Consider the following 21,459-nt stretch of genomic DNA (forward strand, 5'->3'; position numbering starts at 1 on the left):
TAACACAAGAGATTTGGAAAAAAAAAAGGCAAGGAGGATTTTAGTTCAAAAACTTAAAACAGGGTGAAAAGACATTTAAAGACATACTGAGGAAACTTGTGAGCATCCCCAGTGGTTTGATTAATGTACAGTTCTACTAATTGGGACGCTGATATTCCTGAATGCTTTTTTCAATGAGTAGGAAAATTAACAATTAAGGAAAAAATGAATATTGTGGGAGGAAAAAAAATCAACAATGAACTAGATATTTTGAAGGAGTGGGTAGCCTGGAAAGTTGCAGCTGTCTGAGGTGGAGAGCCATGGCAAAACTGTCTACCTGATCTGTATTCTCCCTCCTACAGACACGATTGCCTTGGCTTCCCTGTTTCATCCAGTAGGGTGGCCATTGAAGTACAAGAGGGAAGAGAAGTTGTGAACTCTCTTCAACTCAAACTAAGGCAAGGATATGGGTCTTACCTAGAATAATGGTCTAGCTAATAAAATATGGTTTGTAGATGTCATATCTTATCCTTATTAGGAATACTGGCATTGTCCTTGAGTGTAGCTGTCTGTTGTATTGGGCAGCACCCTGCAGATGAATAGACAATGAACAGTTCTTGGCTTTCTGATGCCTCACTGTGCTCTGCCTTGTTTCCATCTCCATCATGGCCAAACTCATCCTCCTTTTTCTGGGTTGGTCCTCCATAGCAGCATATTTGCCTGACCTGAGTGGAATTTCATGGGACAAAGAAAGGCGCTTCTCTTCTCCCAGGTCTGTCTTCTTGCCAAATTTCAAAGGCCTGCAGCAAACAATGGAGGAGTTAGTTTATTTAAAAAAAAAAAAAAGACGTCTTTTACATTGGAAAGTAAATATAGGACCCCTTACCTGTTCCCCATATAATAATAATAGTTATATTATTTTTTCAAGGATTTCTTGTGGATATTGTAGTACTTCATTAATTTCCAGCTTGTAAAGAGGAGAGGAATACTGAACTAGGATAGGGAATTGTGCACAGGAGATAGAGTGCAAACTTGTATGATGTCCCCCCCCTACTTCCTCCACAGCAGGGACCTACAAAGCCACTCAGGATTACTTTGTTCTAATATTTTTGGACTTATTCATAAGAACAGTTTGATAGACCTATTCTCCCAAATAGATCAACTATCTGAATTTAATCAGATTAAGAAGCTGCAGCGTTCCTAACCTTCTACATTAAGCAGGCTGTGGATAATTTTGTCTGAACATGGACACCACATTTTGATAACCTCTTCTTGTTAGAGGAAGCATTTGACAAAATGGGGTTCCTTAATTCAGACAGTTTTGAGAACTAATATTTAAATAATTCAGTAATTGTATTTGTTTCATCGAGTCTTCTTGTGTATAAGCAGATTACAAATATCACAGAAATGTCCTTTTCCCTGTTGCCTAATAGTTTTCGGACACAGTTAACTTGCATGAACTGCCTTGCACCTATCCCATTTCTTGGATCTTGCTATCTTCATGAGTCACGGTGCTGACAAAATAACTGGCTGCTAGTAAAAGTGGCAGTTATGGAGTTTTGTGCTTGCCTAATGCTGTACTGTAAATGGGAAAACCCTTGGCCTCTGGGAGCCATTTTAATTTAAAAAGTGGCAAAATTGGAGTTTGAGCCATAATTTAATTACATGTGTCTGGTTGAGTTTAGTACTGCTAGGTAAGTTATAGAAGCTTACTCTGCATATCCACGCTGTAAAAGAAGAGACCAAAAGGGAAAAGTCTAGCCAAAATATATGGGCAAGAAATAGTGTGAGAAGTGATTTCATTAATTAATTAGCCCTGCTGTGTGATGTAAGAGCAGGCTCACACACTCATACAAGGTGACAAATGACTTCCCATAATGCTTTGTGTAACCTGATAAAATGTTGTTTGATTTATTGATAGTTGTATGGCTGCATGTGCTATATTTTTAGTAATTTTGAATTTTGTTCAATATTGCTAATGAAAATTCCATTATTGTTTAACTTGTAGAAACAACTGTATAATGGTCATTTATGTAGAATATAATTTTACTTTGGTGTATGTGGACTTGGAGAAGAAGGAGAAACTGCATGTGAACCATTACTTGTTAGGGGAATATAGTATATTGATGTACATAAGTCTCAAGATATAGGTAAAAATCACTTTTGAACAGTTTTAATGAAAAAAGGTATGCTGCTGATGAAATGCAAATAAGTTCAATTGCCAATGCTTTGTTAATGAAATAATTGTAATAAGATTACAATTTATATAATTGTAAAATTTCCTCCAGTTTTCAGCCCTGTAAGATGTAATTTCTTTGGACCTGATGGGTGATGGAAGTAGTTTACCTATGCAATAAAATTTTGACAATCTCCCCTCAGCTGACACACGTGCTCACATCCTTTGTCTGTCTCTGGGAACCTGGTAAAACACAACCAGATAGTGGAGACTGTTTTTCACCTCCTTGGTGACTGGTGGTCTCTCAAACAAGTATCAATGCTGGAGAGACACCTAAGGGCCTATTCTACCACCTTACTGGTTCCCAAATCAAGAGGCATCATCAGGCACTCTCTGTGTTTGAAGAATCTGAACAAATAGGTGGAAATAATCAGAATACAAAATGGAGACATTGAAGGTCACTTTGGCAGCTCCTTTCAGAGCAATGTCCTAACTTCTTTCCCAATCAGAGCATCACATTGACTGTTTCGCTGGTTCTGTTATAGTTAGGAGCATCTCCTGCCCGTTAGGCCTCATTACCTTCCTAAGGGTGTTCAAAAAGAAAATAATTTTGAAGGCAGCTCTGATAGAAACAGATTCACATCTATCTGTTTTTTTCTGAACTACAGATGAATAAAAGTACCTCTGAGACAATGTGGAACAAGCAAATTCCATGATTAAATTAATCTGATTGAGGAACTGAATGTGATGATGTTTACTGGGAATGCCAGCCTTCTTGGCTGGGAAGCACATCTTAAACAGAGGAGACGGTCCTGGGAAGAGGAGCAGATACTGACTAGAATTCCAAGCCATTTGATTAGCCTTCCTTGTACTATAATGACAAATGAAACTCCATTGCATTCTAGTATAAGGTTTTGTGAACAAATGTGCCAGGAAGCAAGATCGCTCTTGGGCAGTGAATAATATGCAGTTGATTGGGCCCTGCATAACAAAGATCAGCTCAGCAGCTGACTAGATGGATAGACAAAGAGTGGATCCATCAGAGTGAAGTCTCCACCACTAACTTTCCTGTCCATGAGAAGAATATTTGGAATTCAGAATGGGATTTCTTTACAAACAAAATCCCCCCAAAAAATCATGGCTTTATTTATGCTATCATTTTTCTTTTTTAAAAACACTCGATAGTGCAATGTAGACAGGTCGCAAGTATTTTAATCTTGTGTCCTCTAGACCTGCTGTGAGTGCAAAGTTAGATAACATGGTAGTTAAAATGCCAGCAATGACTGATATCACATAGGAAACTGACTCATACTCACATACTAACAGATTTTTTTTTTTTTTACAGATTTTTTTACAGATTTTTTTTCTGTTATTTTTTGAGCTTGGTGTGTAATTGTCCAACTAAATCTGATTTCAGAGTTCTAGTTCATTTTACCTCTCTTCACTCTGTACAGTACACCCTCACTATAATGCCGTTCATAATAATGAACCTTCTGATATAATGAACCCAATCTCTGGATCCCACCGTGAGCCCTGTGGCTGTGGTGGGGGCTGAAGCGGAAGAAGTCATGCAGGTCCATTAAGGTCATGGAATCTGTGACCTCTATGACTAGTATCCTTACACATATATACACAATTGTTATCCAGCATCATATAGTACGTTGAGTATCACATAAATTGCATTGTGCCTCCTAAACAAAAGTGTCACAAAAATGTGTATGAGCCATGCCTCTGAAGTGAAAATCAATTTCTGTTGCAACAAAGCTAGAAATTATCGATCGTTTGAGAAAAGGAGCATTGCAGGCATATCTCTGTTATGAGTATGGGCTGTCAAAAAGCAGATTGGAACATTTAAAAAAAAACAGAGCAAAATCTCTGAGCATTTGTCCATAAGCTCAACACTGGCCAAAGGACCGCCACAAAAAAATTTAAGAAAATCTGATGATGATGCACTAGATGAAGAAGTCTTCTAGTGGTTCTAGCAGTGCAGAAGCAATGGTAATGCTGTATCTGGACTGATCATTTGTGAAAATGCAAACATCCTGGCAAAGCAAATTAATCCTAAAACAACATTCAAAGCATCTGACAGATGGCTGTGGCGATTTCTAAAAAAACATGGCATTCAGGAACTGAAAATTGGTGAGTCTCACTCATAGCGATGGTGAGGCTGTAAAAAGCTTTCTCCTAAAGCTAAAGCAACTTTTGTCAGAATGAGGTTATACACTGGAACAGATATACAATGCTGATGAAACAGGTTTGTTTTGGAAACGTGTGCTTGACAGGACATTGTCCCAGAGGGCAGTTACAGTAAAGGGATATAAAGTGCCACAGGAAAGGGTGACAATTTTGTTCTGTACTAATGCAAGTAGAAGTCACAAAATTACCCCACTTTGCACTGGAAAGTCACGACATCCATGATGCTTTCATCTCATTAATATGAAATCACTTCCAGTGACTTACAAGAACTCCAGAAAAGACCGGATGATGGGAAATTTTTGAACAGTCATTTCTTGAACACTTTGTCCCTAATGTTAGAAGCATGAATGTTGAGTGCATCAAGATGAAAGAACTCTGTTACTCCTGGACAATTGCCCAGAGCACCCCCTTGCAGACCAGTTAGTGACATCTGACAGAAAAATTAAAATTGTCTACTTACCTATAAACACAATGTCAAAAATCCAGCCAATGGATGGTGAGATAATCACAGCATTCAAGAAGCAGTACAGAAAAAGGCTACTGGGGGAAATCCTAGTCACAAGGAATACAGGCTATATGACTTTTTGACATCCTTCACCCTGAAAGATGTGAGGTATCTTGCAGCTGGTGCATGGCCATGTATTCATTCAGGAAATGTGAAAAACATTTAGAACAAGACATTCCAACTCCCTACCAACTGTCAATCAAGACTTCAGAAGTGCTCCAACTTGAAAATAAGCAACTTCCGTAGAATATCTGGACGCTTCATTTGCTGGATGGAGTAGAGGATCCCGAAGCTGTAGTGAATGATTGGCTTCATGTGGATGATGACTGTGCAGTGATAATCATGCTCACAGATGAGGGAAGACATTGTTGACAAAGTGTTGGCGAGGTCAAATGCCTAGGAAAATGAAATTGATGAGACAGATGAACCAATGCCCCCTGCCCCACTTGCATCTGAAGCAGTAAAAGAGTTAGAGATTGCTATTGCATAGATGGAAACGCAGGATGTTGAGGCAGTAAAAATCCTGCAATTCCATCAAATGCTGATGTTGGCTCATACGGTATCCATGGAACCGACGTGGATGTGATTTAGTCACGGAGGTCACGGATTCCATGACTTTAAAGGACCTCCATGACTTCTTTGGCTTCAGCTCTTGCTGCAGCGGGGCTGGAGAAGCATCTCCCTCCTTCCCCCCTACAGCCGGTCTCTTGTGCTATAATGAACCCCTGGCTATAATGAACAAATGGCTTGGATCCTGAGGGGTTCATTATAGTGAAGGTGTAAAGTGTGTTATGCTTGTATGTATATGTACTTAAAACATTGGCTTCCAAAATAAACCCACAAAACATGTTTCCTCATAAAATCAAATAAGTATTACTAAGGAACAGCTGTACAGAAAAAGTTAGCATTCTATCTTTTTAAGTTTGTCTCCCTTCATCTTCCAGTCTTTTGCCAGCTCCATCCTAGTTCACTACTTAACCATGTGACTTCTTTCATCCTCTGCCATGGTGTCAGCCACTAATGCACTTTCAGATTCTTTGAAAAAAGCTCTTTTGTTGGTGTCATCTTTTAAAATAAGGCATTTGATCCATGAAAAAGAAAAAATATCATCTGACCTAGCAGCACTTATTCTGAACACATGGTGAGTATCAACATAAGAGTAGAGTTTGTGTAACTGAGGCTAAGTATGAACTTATAAGAGAAAATGATAAAATATTAGAATAAAAATTACCCTTGGTATTACTTGACTTACTTCAGTTTGCAGAATCATGGTTTTAGGTGAATATTTTGATTTATTTGTTTTTAAATCTGTTTTGTAAAGCCCTCTGGTTAATATATGGAAAAGGTTTCCTTGTGTAAGGAGATCCATCCATCTCTCAGCAACTGCTCTTTTCTCCCACCCAAATATATTTCAGTTTTATTTTGACAAAATGGGGAGACTGTTGCTCCCGGCTTCTCTCAACGATGGCCAACCAGCTGGCCTCATCAGTGGGTACTGGTTGGGGAGGGGGCATGATTAGGACAGTGATGGGTCCCCTGAATGGACATTCTTGGCTGCATTTTTTGCTGGGAGGGCTCCTGTACAGCCCTCGTCGAACTCTAAGCTGTCTTCTTCTGGTGTAAACCCTGGAAGACAGAGCAATGGAAACACAATCTACATCTCCCGGTGTGAATCACCATTCTGCACCTGAAGGGGGCTTCATTGATTGGCATAGTGGGGTGAATCTGCCATGTTCTCTCCTGTGCGAATCAGTTTTCAAATAATCTTTTCTTCTCTGAGTCAATTTAAGTTTCAGGGCAGATGGTGTCGAATTACTTTGTACGTCTTGATATTTAGGTGGGTTATTTGAAGCAACTCAATTAATTTAATATGCCTCACTAAGTTTTTGTAGCAACAGACAAAGTGGCGCAGATCACCTGAAATGGTAACATTTAGCCTTTGAAAAAACAATACATTTGGGCTAATCTTTGTAGATATCTTTGTTTTGTCAGATACCTTGCAGTGAAAGCATTTTATTATTTATATCTTGACCTCTGTGTATGTTGGGGTATTGCATCCTTTTCCCCTCTGACCCAGCCTTCTAAAAATAAATTTAAAATGTCATAGTTTATTGCTATGATATCAGCAAAAGGTCAAAATATAACTTTGGAATTTCTTCCCACCCACCCCTTACTTTTATAGTGACAAAACTTGAGATAGCCATGGATTTTAATAACCCACAGCTGCTTTTTACTTTATTTTGAAAGCCTGAAGATTTTAACAAGTTAATTATTCTTGTTTTTAATTTTTGAAAGGCTATACTTAACTTTTAAAATTAAATTCTCTACATTGAGGAAAATTGTATTTAAAACCAATTCTGGTCTTTTAAAAATACAGACGATACTCCATGTCTTTTTGTCGTCCTTTGTTACTGTAACATTGGGTTATCTTTTCTCCTAATTAAGTAACATTAGGAATCTTTAGACTTGTTACAATCACTGTAAGGATCAGTTAGCATTAACTTCGCTTTAGCTATAAATGGTTTGCAGGTTATGCTCTCTTTTTTCTTCCAAAGTGATTTAATCTCTCACAGTTAAGTCAGCTTTTTCTTACAATTTGCAGTGACAAAGGAATACCTATTTTTATAGAAGAAATCCACTGTTACTGTTTACACTTAAAATTTCTTCAGTTTCCGTGTAAGATGAAAGTAAAATGTGCAAAATTTTTACTATAATTGTTGATACCCCTGGAAAGATAAATTATCTTAAGCCATATGGAAAAGTTGGCAATTTTTCTAGGCAAAAACTATGGGTTTTTTTAGAACAGCCCAGAAACAGTACAGAATATAAAAGCATGGCAGTGATTTTAAGTAAAAGTTAGTGGTAAGAACTTGTGCCTTGTGTTACCAACCTTGGCAAGAAGGAGATAGTTTATAATTTCTTAATGGTAAATTTGGTTAAAAAATGATTGAATATAGAAAATTTTAATAATCCTGTAAAAAGTAGTGTTGCTTTTATTAGTTTATTTCTAAGCCTGTATAATTTTAGTTAAAATGTTAATTATACATACGTGCTTATATTTATATATTATATATGATGTATGATACAATGTTTGGGGATAGATCTTTGATGTACACTGAACCTGTGGGCCAATTCTCTTCAGAGCATATGGAAAAGTTCCATTTGGGAGATGATGAGAGCCAGCATAGATTGTGCTAGAGAAAATTGTGATATATGTGGTCTGTGAGTTGCAATCAGGCGGTGGGTATGGGTTGGTTTGTCAGAATAAGAATCCATTATAGAATCATACTGATTACAATTATGAAGATAGTACACCACATACTTTTCAGTTTTGATATAGTATAGTAAGTGTTTTTAAGTTTGAGAACTCTTGTTGTAGGAAATGTGTGTTTTGGTGGGAAAGAAAGGGAAAAATTAATGGATGATCAAATGACCATGACCACAAAGCAAGACAAATTAATTTTAAATTCAAAGTCTTTGACTTAATGAAGGTGCATTGGGCAAGACAGATTTAGTCATAAATGAGTTGCCAGGTTATTCTTGCTGATGAGGAAAGAATGGTCTTGTGGCTAAAACACATGATTACTAGCCATGAGATCTGGCTCTGTTTGATTTAGGGCTTCTTTGTCCCTCATTTTTCTCCATGTGTAAAGCTGAATTAATACTTTCCAAGCACTTTGAGATTCTTGGATAGAAAATACAATATAAATGGAATGTGTTATTTAATAGGTATACCCTGAGTTATGGATCTCTGATCTCTGTTGTTGATCTTTGATCTCTGTTGTTGCTTTGCTTGAAATTATAAAATTAAAGTTTTAAAAAAAAAAAAAAAAAAGGCAGGGGGAAGCTTTGAGCTGGGCCTTTGATGTTATTTGACTTTAAGTAACATTTGCCTTTTACTAGTGGGTAGATCTAAGTTGACCACTTGGGTAACTTATATCAGGCTTTCAACTGTATCTCTTGTCAAGTAGCATATTGCATAGTGCACTGTTGTCTTCCTGCAGAACATTGCCATTGGACTTTGGTTCTCTTTATAACTTTTAATCAGTCACCAACAGATGGCAGTGTAACCTGACTTTAAAAATGTGTGCTTATGAAATTTGACAGGGGAAACATATATTACTAATATACGTTTTACAGTGTTGTTGTAGCCATGTTGATCCCAGGATATTAGAAAAACAAGGTGGATGAGGTAATATCTTTTATTGGACCAAGTTCTGTTGGTGAGAGACAAGCTTTCGAGCCACACAGAGTTCTTCCTCAAGTTAAATACAATCTATTTCATCACCCATCTTGTGTCTCTAATGTACATTTAGACATTTTAATAGAATACTATAAAACTTTTTGTTTAATCCTACCCACTAATACATTATGCACTTCACTATGTATCTTGGAAAATCAACAACTGCGAATGCATTTGCAAGCCAAGAGTTTGGGCTTTAACATCCTTAAAACTAGAGAGTTTTATTTAAAAATAGTGTGTGGTTGACTGTTAATAGAGCAAAATCAGTGTCTTGTAGACGGCCAGCTTTCCTAGTGGTTACAAAAAAAATCAAGATGTCTAATGCAATTAACTTAATTTTCTTCTAGGCCCTGACTTTGTTATATGTGATGAAGGGCACATACTAAAAAATGAAGCTTCTGCTCTTTCTAAGGCTATGAATTCTATACGATCCAGGAGGAGGATAATTCTTACAGGAACCCCACTGCAGAATAATCTTATAGAGTGTAAGTAAATGTTTCTATAGCCAGGGCAGAAAACATTTCCTTCAATACATTTCTGTCAGTGTAGTAATACATAATTATAAATAGATAATTTTGATGTAGGAGAAAATAATGTGTTCCTGGTGGTACAAGACCACATCTTTATAGCTAATAAAATGTCTTTTCATTATTTTTTAGTTTACCTTCTGGATAAATGTATTAGAGATGCTTTGGCTATGTAAACTGCTTTAGAAATCTGATGCTTACATACTAAGTCACTGTCTTGGAAGTCTAGTTAATTTAGAATGAAATCTCCTTGTAATGCATGCACCTACTGACTGCCATAACTTTGTTTTCAATTGTTACAAAATCTACTAGAAATACAATTTTGCTGTATCATTGCTTCCCTGCATATTAAGCCTACAGGCAGTACAACATTCCAAATAGGTCTTATATCAACACGTCAGATCAACATTTATGCAAACTTTCAAAAATGATGAGTATCTCCCGAAAACCTAAATACGTAGGTGCCTAAAAACTGATGGTAGCTGTTTAACTTTGAAGACCCATTTGGGAACATTTTGGCCTTTAATTACCTTGCTTAATAGAAAGGAATTTATGAAAGGTGTATGCACACCCATCCTCTGTTGGTTTTAAAAGAAACCCTTCAATATGAACAATTTAATTTTAAAGAACCGGAGTTGATCTTTCTCTTCCAGATCACTGCATGGTTAATTTTATCAAGGAAAATTTGCTTGGCTCAGTTAAGGAATTCAGAAATCGGTTTATAAATCCAATCCAGAATGGTCAGTGTGCAGACTCTACCATGGCAGATGTTAGGGTAATGAAGAAGCGTGCCCACATACTGTATGAGATGCTAGCTGGATGTGTTCAGGTACGTAAATATTTTACCACCACGTTAACTCAGGTAATTCAATATTATAGTAATCTACTTTTCTTTGAATTAAAAAATGTTATGGTCTGGGTCTTCTAAATTTCCATCTATAGTTGCTATATACATAGTCCAGTAATCTCATTATCATTTTGACTTAATGTATAGTTTTCATAATTAGTTTGAATTGTAAATAATTTAGAAATCCCATATAAATAGAAAATCTTGTAAAAGCTTCACAATCTTTACCAACCCTTTCAGATATGTTAGGCAGGACTCACAGAAGTTGAATTAGCTGGACAAGTAATTTATATTATACAGTAGGACAGTGGTTCCCAAACTGTGGTACGTGTACCACTGGTGGTACGCAGGCCACCTCCCTATGGCACGCATCCACATACTGCTAGGGGGCTGGCCAGGAGCCACTCCAGTGCCAGCCTTGCCCCAAGCAGTACGGTGGCCTGTCCGTCCCGACACCCTCCCCGTCCGAGACACACAGTGGCTGGTCAGGAGCCATTCCAGCACTGGCCCCACTCCCAAGCAGCGCGGCAGATTCTCCCCCTTCCCAGTGCCACCCCTTCCCGCCACCTCTACAGGTGGTGGTACTACAGGTGGTGGTGTTTTATGTTGGTGGTACGCAACATGGTGGAGCTTGGAAACTGCTGGGGTAGGATATCAGTACTTCACTTTTGAAATATTCTGAATTTAAACTTAAAAATCCACCTGCCTTTTACTGTTTCCTAAAAATGTATGGTAAGATGGTGGTCCATAGAGAACTGGCTGACTGTTGGAAGCTAGCTGTCCTGTTTCTATTAGGGAGAATCAAAACAAATGGAAGAGGGGAAGGGGACAAAGACTGATAAACATTTTCAATAAGGACAAAACCCCTGTTACCCAAAAGACAGCTAAAAATACATAGTTTCCCAATTATTACTTTTTTATGTTTAGGCAGTTGCTGTAGTTGCCACATCCAATGATTATGGAAGGGCATGATGGTGAGCCACATGGTCATATATAGGGAAGGGAGCTGGTCCATGAGGCAGTGTGTCATTTTAAAAAAAATATGGGCCACATTGGAACTGTTTTGGTAACTTGCACCAGTCCATCTGAAAATCGAAAGCCACTGGAAGGAACACAGTAGCAAGAGGGGCCTTTCCCAGCTGGAGCTAAATATACAGTAGTGCAATACTGGAAAACAAGCCATTCCCACTGAGCTGTCCTGCTCATTTCGAAAGAAGGAAGGCAGCAACTATGAAAATCCTAATTAATACACATATAATGTAATATTTAAGCATTATTAGATGTCCTAAGCCAGTCCCTGGGTCCAACAAACTTCTCTTGGCTTGCCACAAAGGGAGTGGGGAGTTTGTCAGCCTCCAAACTGTCCACACCCTCCATTCTGAGGCTGAAGAGGCAGATGGAGAGAAGTAGTAATTGTAGGCAAGAGAATTAGGGAAGAGATTAGAAATATCACTGCCAAACAAGCATTCAGAAATCATGAATCACATCCACTCCCCAAAATCATGAGTGGCTTTCCTGTGGGGTCACAATCAATGTCATTTGGGCTCATTTACCCAGACTTTCCCAAGGATAACTGCTGAAGAGAAACAGTCAATGGAAACAACAATTGAAATTGCATTTGACACAGCACACACCTAAAATGTGTGCACAGAGGGGATGTGTGTAGTGTGCAATCAGATGTACTAGATAAAATGGTCCTGTGCACATTGTGCTGGTATAATTGACTTTCATTGTGCATTGTATTTTTTACTGTGTGTTGGAAAAAATCCTAGAGGTGACTTGTGTGATAAATTTTGTCTTTTTAAGGTGCCAAAGGTTTTTAAGCTCTCAGAGTAACAATCTTCTTGTTTTATACCTACTTATCTGTTTGACTAACGTCCTTTTGTAAAATTACAGAGGAAAGATTACACGGCACTAACAAAGGTCCTGCCACCAAAATATGAGTATGTTTTAGCAGTTAGAATGACACCTATTCAGTGTAAGCTCTATCAGTACTACTTGGATCACTTGACAGGTAGGTAACTAAAGTACTCTTGAATAAAGTAATTAATGATCATTAACCAGTTTTTTGCTGTCTTTTCAAAACACTCTATAAGTGATCCCTTCAGTTTGCTGTAGGAGTCCACTTTGGCACTGAAACTTGAACTTGCAAAATATTTGGTTACATATAACTAAATATTTACTGAAGAATATGAATACTTACATTTCTTATTTGTGGTTCATTACTCCTTTCCTTTCTCTTCCTCCCCAAAACATAATTTAACTAATTCATACATTATGTGGATTAATTGTGGTTACGCTTTAAGCAAACAAGTTATTTCAAAGGGACTTTGGGTTATTACATGAGTCTTTTGCATCTGGAGACTCACATTTGTTTCAAGAGAAAATTACTTGATCTCTTCTTAGGAGTTGATCTGGTTCATCCCCAACACTGTACCAGTTACCACAAGGATTGGCACGGGGGCAACTCAGAATTGAGGTGCAAGTGTATTTCAGAATCTTTCAGTGTGCCTTCATTCCAAGAACAGTACTTGTTAATCTGTCATGTTATTCATATGCAAACGTGATATGGAGTTGCCTTCTATATCTCATTCCGCATCCCCCTAATCAAGCTTATAACTTAGTCTGTTCTGTATATAAATATATTGCATTGAAGAAAAATATATTTGTATTCTGTTTGTTACTACAACATTCCAAATACATGTGCTCCTAAAGTTAACAATGTGCTTAAAAATAAGTCAACTGTAAGTTTCATCGAGACAACTCAGTAGGTGAAAACACTTTTCTTCCTCATAACTATTTTCTATCAAAGCAATAGAAGTAGCTTTGCTGGCTTCTTTTACATGTTTGTTTGCTGAAACTTTTAGTCTTCCTGGTATAAATTGTGCTTTACCTTACCGTATTACAAACAACATACCCTTAAGGATGCATATCTTAGAGGGCACAGACTGACAGAAGAATTAGCCAGTGTGACTGTATTAGAGTTATTAATTTGTTCTCATTCTGTACTGCCACTGAAGAATTCCTCATTCATTTGTTGGACAGCAGTTCCAACTAAGTAAATATCTTTTTATTTATATTAGTTAAGTATCTGAAAATGAATCCTACTTCTGAGGGTGAAGGTCCATGGGAAGACATTTCTTTTTACCTGTAAATATAAATAAAAGTAAAAAGTTCTGTGTTTTATTGAACATCTTTAGTAGAAGTACTTTCAGATGGTGGTACAAGTTGCCACTAGAACATAATCTTAAAAAGATAGTTTTTACTCCAGACAATGAAAATAGTTCTTCTACTTTTCACTAATATAGAAAATAATGTAAAACATCTGTAGTAACTTAGTTAATTTCATGACTGATTTTATAGGAGGTTGTCTGTTCTGTTTCCGTAACATAGAGTTATTTTTCAAGTGCTGTCTCTCTGCATGCTTCACTTCAGGTGTCGGTGCGTCCTGGCTCCATCAATTGGAGATTTTTTGCAGCAGTGCCTGTCCGGGTTGCACATGCGCAGTGGCTGTCTCACGGCACCATAGGCGCCTCAACTGCTGCGTGTGCGACCTGACCCCCTCAGTTCCTTCTCAACCGTCACCGGCCTGAGATGGAGCTCTGCAGCGCTGTCACTGACAGAATCAGAAAAACGCTTTTATTAGTTATAGAAATTGTTTACTAATAGCAGTTTAGTCAGAATAAGTTAGTTTTAGAGTAGCTTAATAAGTCTTAGTTGGTTTAAAAATATATATGTATTTTTTTCCTTTGGTTTTCCCTTCTACAAAGGAGAAACTATTCAACAATGCATGGTTCCCCAGGTTTTAAAAGATGTGGATCCTGTCAAAATGCGATCCCCATCTCAGATGGACACTCTTTGTGTCAGGTGCATACACTGCATGAACTTAAAGACAAGACCTGGACAAGATAGAGATCTCCACCTCAAGTACATATTGATGGAAAAAATCCCTCAAACCTATCTCCAAACTGGGACGAAAAACCCCAGGAGAGTCCAGTGAAAAACAGGAGGAAGACAAGGCTCAGTCTTCCATAAAATTGAAGAAAAGAGCTCTGACCCTGCCAGAGAGAGACGCGCCTAAGAAGAAGCGGTCTCCAGCCAGGTTGCTACCCTTGGTGCCAACCACCTCGGGTGAGCACTTTCGATACTCCGAGCACTTCCAGCACCATCTGTACTCGGACCTTAGCTGAGTCCCAGCGGAAAACAATGGAACCAAGGTGTAAGTCCGATTTGGTCTCCACAGCTCTGGCAAAAAGGCACCGAGATCCGCCACGGCACCTATACCCCACCATTGGCACTGTCAGCATCAGCACAGACTGAGATGGCACTGAGAAAAGCTGGGCGAAAAACAGTGGCACTGCCCATCATACTGACTGAGACAATCGCACCCGCACCGACGGTACGGAAGCTGCAGCAACAACAACAGTAGCAGTTAGAAGCAGAGGACAGCACCATACCCTTCACACCGCACTCACCAGTATTTGGTACCGATGTTTCACTGGGACATACAGCACTGGAGCTTCCACAGTCTCCCATCACTACACCATTCTCAAGTGACGAGGAAGACTACTTGCAGGAAGATGCCTTTTCACTGCACCACTCCTCCCCCATCAGATACAAATCAACATCTACCACACAGTCGAGATCCCAAATTGACAGAATGATAAAAGAATGATTCAAACAACAATGGATGTACCCTCAAATGTCTTTTCCTTTGCAATGGCCTCTATGGGACTATGGGCTGCTTATAGGGCCCAACATAGCTGTCCTGTAACGCCACCCCATGGTGAATTAAGATAATCGCTATCATCACCCAGGCCTGAACCATCTGTATCACAGAAAGAGCCAATAAAGGAAACAGATGAAGGGACACAGAAAGACACGACACCACTGCACAATTTTTAGTCATCTGACAAGGCCATAATGCCACCGCCTCCTACCACAGCGGATGACTTCACGCAATTCCAAGAGCTTTATAAAAGGGTGGCACAAAGCCAAAAGATATCCTTGGAAGACATCTCAGAGAACCAACACAAGCGCCTCCAAATATTTCAGACGTCGTCCACCACAAAGATAACATTGCCAATAAACGGTGCATTAATGGAACCCACAGAGGTCGTGTGACAGACACCGGCCACTGCTCTGCCAACCTGCAAAAAGGCGGATAGAAAATACTATGTCCCTGCTCAGGGCATGGAATTATTATTTACCCACCCTCCTCCAAACTCCGTGGTAGTCAACACTGCGAACCAAAGGAACAAACAAACAGTACAAATCCACACCGCAGGATAAAGAATGCATCTGAACTTAGAACTTTTGTAACTTCAAAATCCCATTAGAGCCATCCCAGCTACCATAATTGTTTGACTTTTAATTAGGAACATAAATGAATAATTATCACATGAAGTTAACTATAGTGTAGCTCTTTATGATGTGACACAAAGCAGCATGGCTAGCATACTTTCCTTTCCCTTATGCCTTCATTTTACTACAGTCTTCTATAGCCTGTTGACTGAAGTTCTTGAATAAGCTTTTGAGCCTAGTTCACCCACAGGCATTTATTTTTGTGATTCAGAAAATGTATGTTTTTTCCAATTTTATTTAAACAGGCTTCACTGTACAGATAAATCTGAAATTAGTCAGTTCTTTGAGTGCTTGCTCATGTCCATTCCAGTATAGGTGAGTGCACGCCTCCGTGCATGGTTCCTGGAACTTTTTTCCCCTTAGCAGATCCCGTAGGGCTGGCTCTGGCGCCCCCTGGAGACCCGTGCATATGCTGTGGTATATGAGGCGCTGCCGGCCCTATATCTGCTCAGTTCCTTCTTTCCACCCACGACGGTTGCTGGAACTAGCCTTGCTCTTAGCAAGTACTATTCCCCTTATTTTAACTCGTTTGTTATTCTAAGTTCGTTTTAGTTAGTTAAGTAGTTGTTAAGTGTTGTTAAGAGTAGTTAGAGATAAGGCAAGTCCCTGCGGGGACTTGGAGAGGCCGGGCTATGCCCCGGTCGCTGGGGTTCAAGCCGTGTACCTCCTGTGGGAAGGCCTTCCTGCTTAGCGACCCCCATGACCGCTGTTTTAAGTGCTTGGTGGAAGCACACAGAAGGATAAGTGTAAGATCTGCAGAGCTTTTAAACCGAGAACTCAGAAGGACTGAGAAATCCGTTTGAAAGCCCTGTTAATGGAGGCAGTGCTCCGCCCGTCATCCGAGCTGGCCCGCTCCACCTCGGCACCGAATGTGACCTTGGTGCAGAGCGCACTGCTGGCACCGGGCTCGACTCAGCACCCTGCAACATTGCCGGTACCAAAGATGAGGAAGCAGCATGCGGAGCGCGGACACTCCCCTGCGCCGTAAGTATAGGCAGGGTCGAGCACGGAGATGCACTGGACCCAGCCCGTCGAGTCTTCTCCGGTGCCTGCGTCTTGGTCAGGGAGCCTCCCCCGACTCCTGGGAGTGGGAGAATGACCCTGCCGACGCCGTTGACACTGGAGGCTTTTCAGGCAGCAAGACCCTTGTTGGCCTTGCCTACGCCACCTCCGCCCTGCTCTGCAGAGGAAGAGGGGCCCGGTGTCACAGGGGAAACCCACGTTGGGTCTCTTTGAAGGGCGGTGGAAATCCCCAGTACGGAGAGGCCTCCAGAGGTAGAGCAAAGCCACTCCCTCAGCAGTCGCTCCAGGTCGGTGTTGTTGAGCCGACCTGCTCTGGCATGGGACGTGGAGTCCCCCTCTCGGTGCTGATGTAGATCCCCGGCACCAGAGGCAGAGCATGCCAGGAGGCAGCACTAGTCGAGGTCTGCCAGGTGGTGCTTGGACAGCTCCCGTTCCAGATCCCCGGCACCGAGGAGTTCACCCGTACCCAAACGGCACAGAACCCGGTTGCTATCGGAGGACCCGGCACCAAGGAGTTCACCCGCACCGAGGCGGTGCAGAACCTGGTCACCATTGGAGGACTCAGCGCCGCGCAGTCCTTGACGTGGAACCTGGTCGCTGGAGTCCGGCTCGGCACCGAGGAGTTTGAAGCGGCGCTGACCTCGGTCACCGAAGGGGTCTGGAGGGCCACACAGCAGCGGTACTGGAAATCATCGGTACTGGGATGACGATCCAGTACCTCTAACTCATCGGAGCGCACCTCCATTTGTCTGCACCGTTCACGGCGACGGAGGCATTCCTCTTCATCCTCCAGGTCGGAGGTGTCGAGAGGGCGGTCCCCGGCACAGAAGGGCGCCCAGGACCGAGGATGTGCACAGCACCGCCGGTCCAGCAACTCAGGGTCTCCCAGGAGGGACAGTCGTCGGGAGAACCGACGCCCCCGCAAAGCGTCACAGCCTGTGGCACAGTCAGCCCCGGGTTGGCCCCAGGGTCAATGGCTGCAACAATGGCTTTATTGGGCCCCATGGGGTATCCAGATGGGGCTGGGGTCCCAATCCATCCTGTCGTCGGGGGTGCAGACCATGCCTCTGGCATAGGAGAAAGGCCCATAGGCACCACTCCTTGGACGAGGAGTCGGACCCCATGGAGGGACCCTCGACGGGTGTAACCCTTTGTCAGGAGGGGGCACACCCGCAGGATGCACCTTGGCAGTCCTCTTCCTCCTCACCAGAAGAGGCAGTCTCTCGGGACCACTCAGCACCACTGGAGGATTTCAGGGCATACCAGGAGCTGCTCAAGAGTGTGGCCTCCAATTTGGGACTGGAGGTGAAGGAATTACAAGAGGCCGAAGATAGCCTCTTTAATGTGCTGGAGGCGGCTGCCCCAGCAAGAGTGGCCCTCCCAGTCCACAAAAGGGTCCTTAAAATTGTAAAGGCCCTGTGGCAAAACTACTTCCTTGGTTGCCCCTACGTCAAAGGTGGCCGAGAAAAAGTATTATATCCCGGCCGAAGGGTTTTGATTATCTGTTCACTCACCCCACCCCAGGAACCCTCGTGGTACATGCAGCTAACCAGCGAGACAGGCAGCCAGGGTCCACTCCCAAAAACAAGGACAATAAAAAGCTGGACTTGTTTGGGATAAAGGTTTATTCCACGGCAAGCCTGCAGTTCAGGATTGCCAACCATCAGGCCCTCCTGGGTAGATATAATTTCAACTTGTGGGACACCCTCAGGTGGTTCGCCGAGGCCTTGCCCCAGGACCAGGCTGCAGACTTTAGCACCATCGTGGAGGAAGGAACCATGGTAGCTAGGGCAGCTGCTGACTCGGCGGGCAGGGCCATAGCCTCTGCCATCTGCATGAGAAGGTGCTCATGGCTGCAGTCTTCGGGCCTGTCCCAGGAGTTGCAGCAGTCTATTTAGGACCTCCCTTTTGGCTGGTTGGCCCTATTCTCCAACCAGACCAATGCGAAGTTGCACGGTCTGAAGGACTACAGGGAAACATTTCGCTCCCTGGGCCTGTACACACCCCAGTTTTCCAGGCGTCAGTCATGGCCCCAGGCACAGCAACAGCCAAGGACTCCGCCCAGACCTTTTCAACCCTATAGGAATAGGGATAGGAATAGGGGGTTTAGAAGGAGAAATCAGCCCCTCAGTTCCCCTGCAGGAGCCCTCCCAGAAGGTCGGGCAACCACTAAATGGGTTAAGGCCCTTCTATATACTTTCATGGGTATATCCTCCCCAGCCACAGGCGTTTCCTCCATTTCACGGTGGCTGGCTCCCACTACCAGTTTACAGCCCTGCCCTTTGGCCTATCTTCGGCCCCAAGGATGTTCACCAAGTGCATAGTGGTAGTGGCTGCCCATGTGAGACGAAATGGTGTGCAAATTTTTCCTTACCTGGACGATTGGTTGATCAGGGGCAGATCCAGGTCCCAAGTGCAGGAGAGTGTGACTCTCACTTGCTCCAAGTGCAGCAGGCTGGGACTGCCCATAAACGAGCAGAAGTCCACTCTAACCCCAGTGCAAAGCATAGAATTCATTGAGGCCACCCTGGACGCTTCCCAGGCCAGAGCCTTCCTGCCTCAGCCACATTTTGAGGCGATGGTCTCTATCATCTCCCAGCTGCACCGATGCCCCACGACAACAGCCAGGCACTGCCTACAGCTGTTAGGCCACATGGCGGCCTGCACGTACGTAGTGAGACTAGGTCACCTGAGGTTCAGATGGCTTCAGGAATGGTTGGTCTCGGTATATGTGCTGAGCAGACACCCATTGGACTGGGTGGTCACAGTTCCCCCGCCTGTCTTAGTCTCCCTAAACTGGTGGTGGACTCCCCGGGCAGTGATGAAGGACGTTCCGTTCAGGGAACTGGCCCCGTTGGTCACCCTAATTTCCAAAGCTTCGGATGTAGGATGGGGAGCCCACATCAGCGCCAACCTAGGCACTCAGGGGCTCTGGTCGGGAGCTGAGGGCCATTCACTTAGCATGCAAGGTGTTCCTCCGATTCCTGACAGGCAGAGTGGGGCAGGTGCTGATGGACAATACCTCAGCCATGTTTTACATAAACAGGCAAGGGGGAGCGCACTCCTCAGCCCTCTGCGAGGAAGCTATCCATCTGTGGGACTTTGCCGTGAGGCACGATTTCCACTTGACTGCCTCTCGCCTCCTGGGAGTGAGGAACGACGAGGCGGATCGCCTCAGCAGGTCGTCTCTACTCCGCCACGACTGGTCGTTGCACTCAGAGGTGGTGGCTATGATCTTCCAAACATGGGGCGTTCCCCAACTGGACCTATTCGTGTCAACCTGGAACGCAAAGTGCCTGAGGTTCTGCTCACTCCAGGGTCGCAAGACTGGGTCAGTTCTGACACGTTCCTCATGGACTGGATGGGGACCCTCATGTACGCATTTCCGCCCATTCCGCTCCTGCCCAAGGTCCTGCTGAAAATAGAGGGACAAGGCGGACTTTATACTCATCGCTCCGGCCTGGCTGAGACAGCACTGGTTCAGCATGCTGCTGGACCTTTCGATCGCCCCACCCCTGGAGCTCCCGAGGTGGCATGATCTTCTATCCCAGGACCATGGTCGCCTGTTGCACCCAGACCTGGACTCCCTGCAACTCACGGTCTGGAAGCTCTGTGGCTCACAGAGGGGGAGAGAGCCTGCTCAATGCAGGTCCAACAAGTCCTGCTTGGCAGCAGGAGACCTTCGACGCAGGTCGTGTATCGGGCTAAGTGGAAATGATTTAACTCTTGGGCGGAGTCCCAGGGCATTCCGCCCGGCCTCTCGCCTGTACAGGCGATCCTGGAGTACCTGCTCCAGCTAAAGCTCCAGGGTCTGGTGCTGGCCTCGCTGAACGTTTACCTGGGGGCCGTTTCAGCCTTCCATCAGCTGCTAGAGGGGAGATTGTTGTTCTCCCACATCATGTCAGTCAGGTTCCTCAAAAGGGTGGAGAGGCTTTATCCTCAGGTCCGTGACCCGGTGCCTCCCTGGGATCTCAACCTGATCCTCTCGAGACTCATGGGACCCCCCCCCTTTGAACCCATGGCTTCATGCCCCCTGCTCATGCTTTCATGGAAGGTAGCCTTCCTGGTGGCCATTACCTCAGCTATGAGGGTCTTTTAGATTAGGGCCTTGACCTCAGAGCCCCCTTATACAGTATTTTATAAGGATAAGGTGCAGTTCAGGTCGCATCCAGCCTTCCTGCCCAAGGTGGTTTCCCAATTTCATTGTAATCAAGATATTTTTCTCCCCATGTTTTTTCTCTAACTGCATGGTTCGGAGGAGGAGAGGAGATGGCATTCACTGGACGTGAAGCCCTGGCCTTCTACATTGAGTGTAGAAAGCCATTCTGGAAATCGATGCAGCTCTTCGTCGCAGTGGCTGACCGGATGAAAGGCTCACCTGTCTCCACCCAGAGCATCTCCTCATGGATTACATCATGCATCAAGTTCTGCTACGAGCAGGCGAGGGTGCTGCTTCCGGGAATCATCACAGTTCACTCAACCAGAGCTCAAGCCTCGTCTACAGCCTTCCTGGAGAGAGTGTCCCTGCAGGACATCTGCAAAGCTGCCACCTGGTCGTCAGTGCATACTTTCACGTCCCACTACACCATCGTCTAGCAA

The 21,459-nt window shown here is 43.1% G+C and overlaps 1 protein-coding gene across 4 annotated transcripts in view; it reads left to right on the plus strand.

Moving 5' to 3' along the window:
* Window positions 1-21,459, plus strand: part of ATRX (ATRX chromatin remodeler) — a 148,174-nt gene that overhangs the window by 76,985 nt on the left and 49,730 nt on the right. For all 4 annotated transcript variants that reach the window (XM_067548252.1, XM_067548253.1, XM_067548254.1 and 1 more), the window contains 3 exons: window positions 9,447-9,584; window positions 10,280-10,455; window positions 12,370-12,487. In XM_067548252.1, coding sequence (XP_067404353.1) covers window positions 9,447-9,584; window positions 10,280-10,455; window positions 12,370-12,487 — 432 coding nt within the window. The remainder of the gene's footprint in view (window positions 1-9,446; window positions 9,585-10,279; window positions 10,456-12,369; window positions 12,488-21,459) is intronic.

This window comes from Emydura macquarii, unplaced genomic scaffold (assembly GCF_026122565.2).
Source record: "Emydura macquarii macquarii isolate MOO-44397 ecotype Brisbane River unplaced genomic scaffold, CSIRO-AGI_Emac_v2 contig_1253, whole genome shotgun sequence".
Taxonomy (NCBI): Eukaryota; Metazoa; Chordata; order Testudines; family Chelidae; genus Emydura; species Emydura macquarii.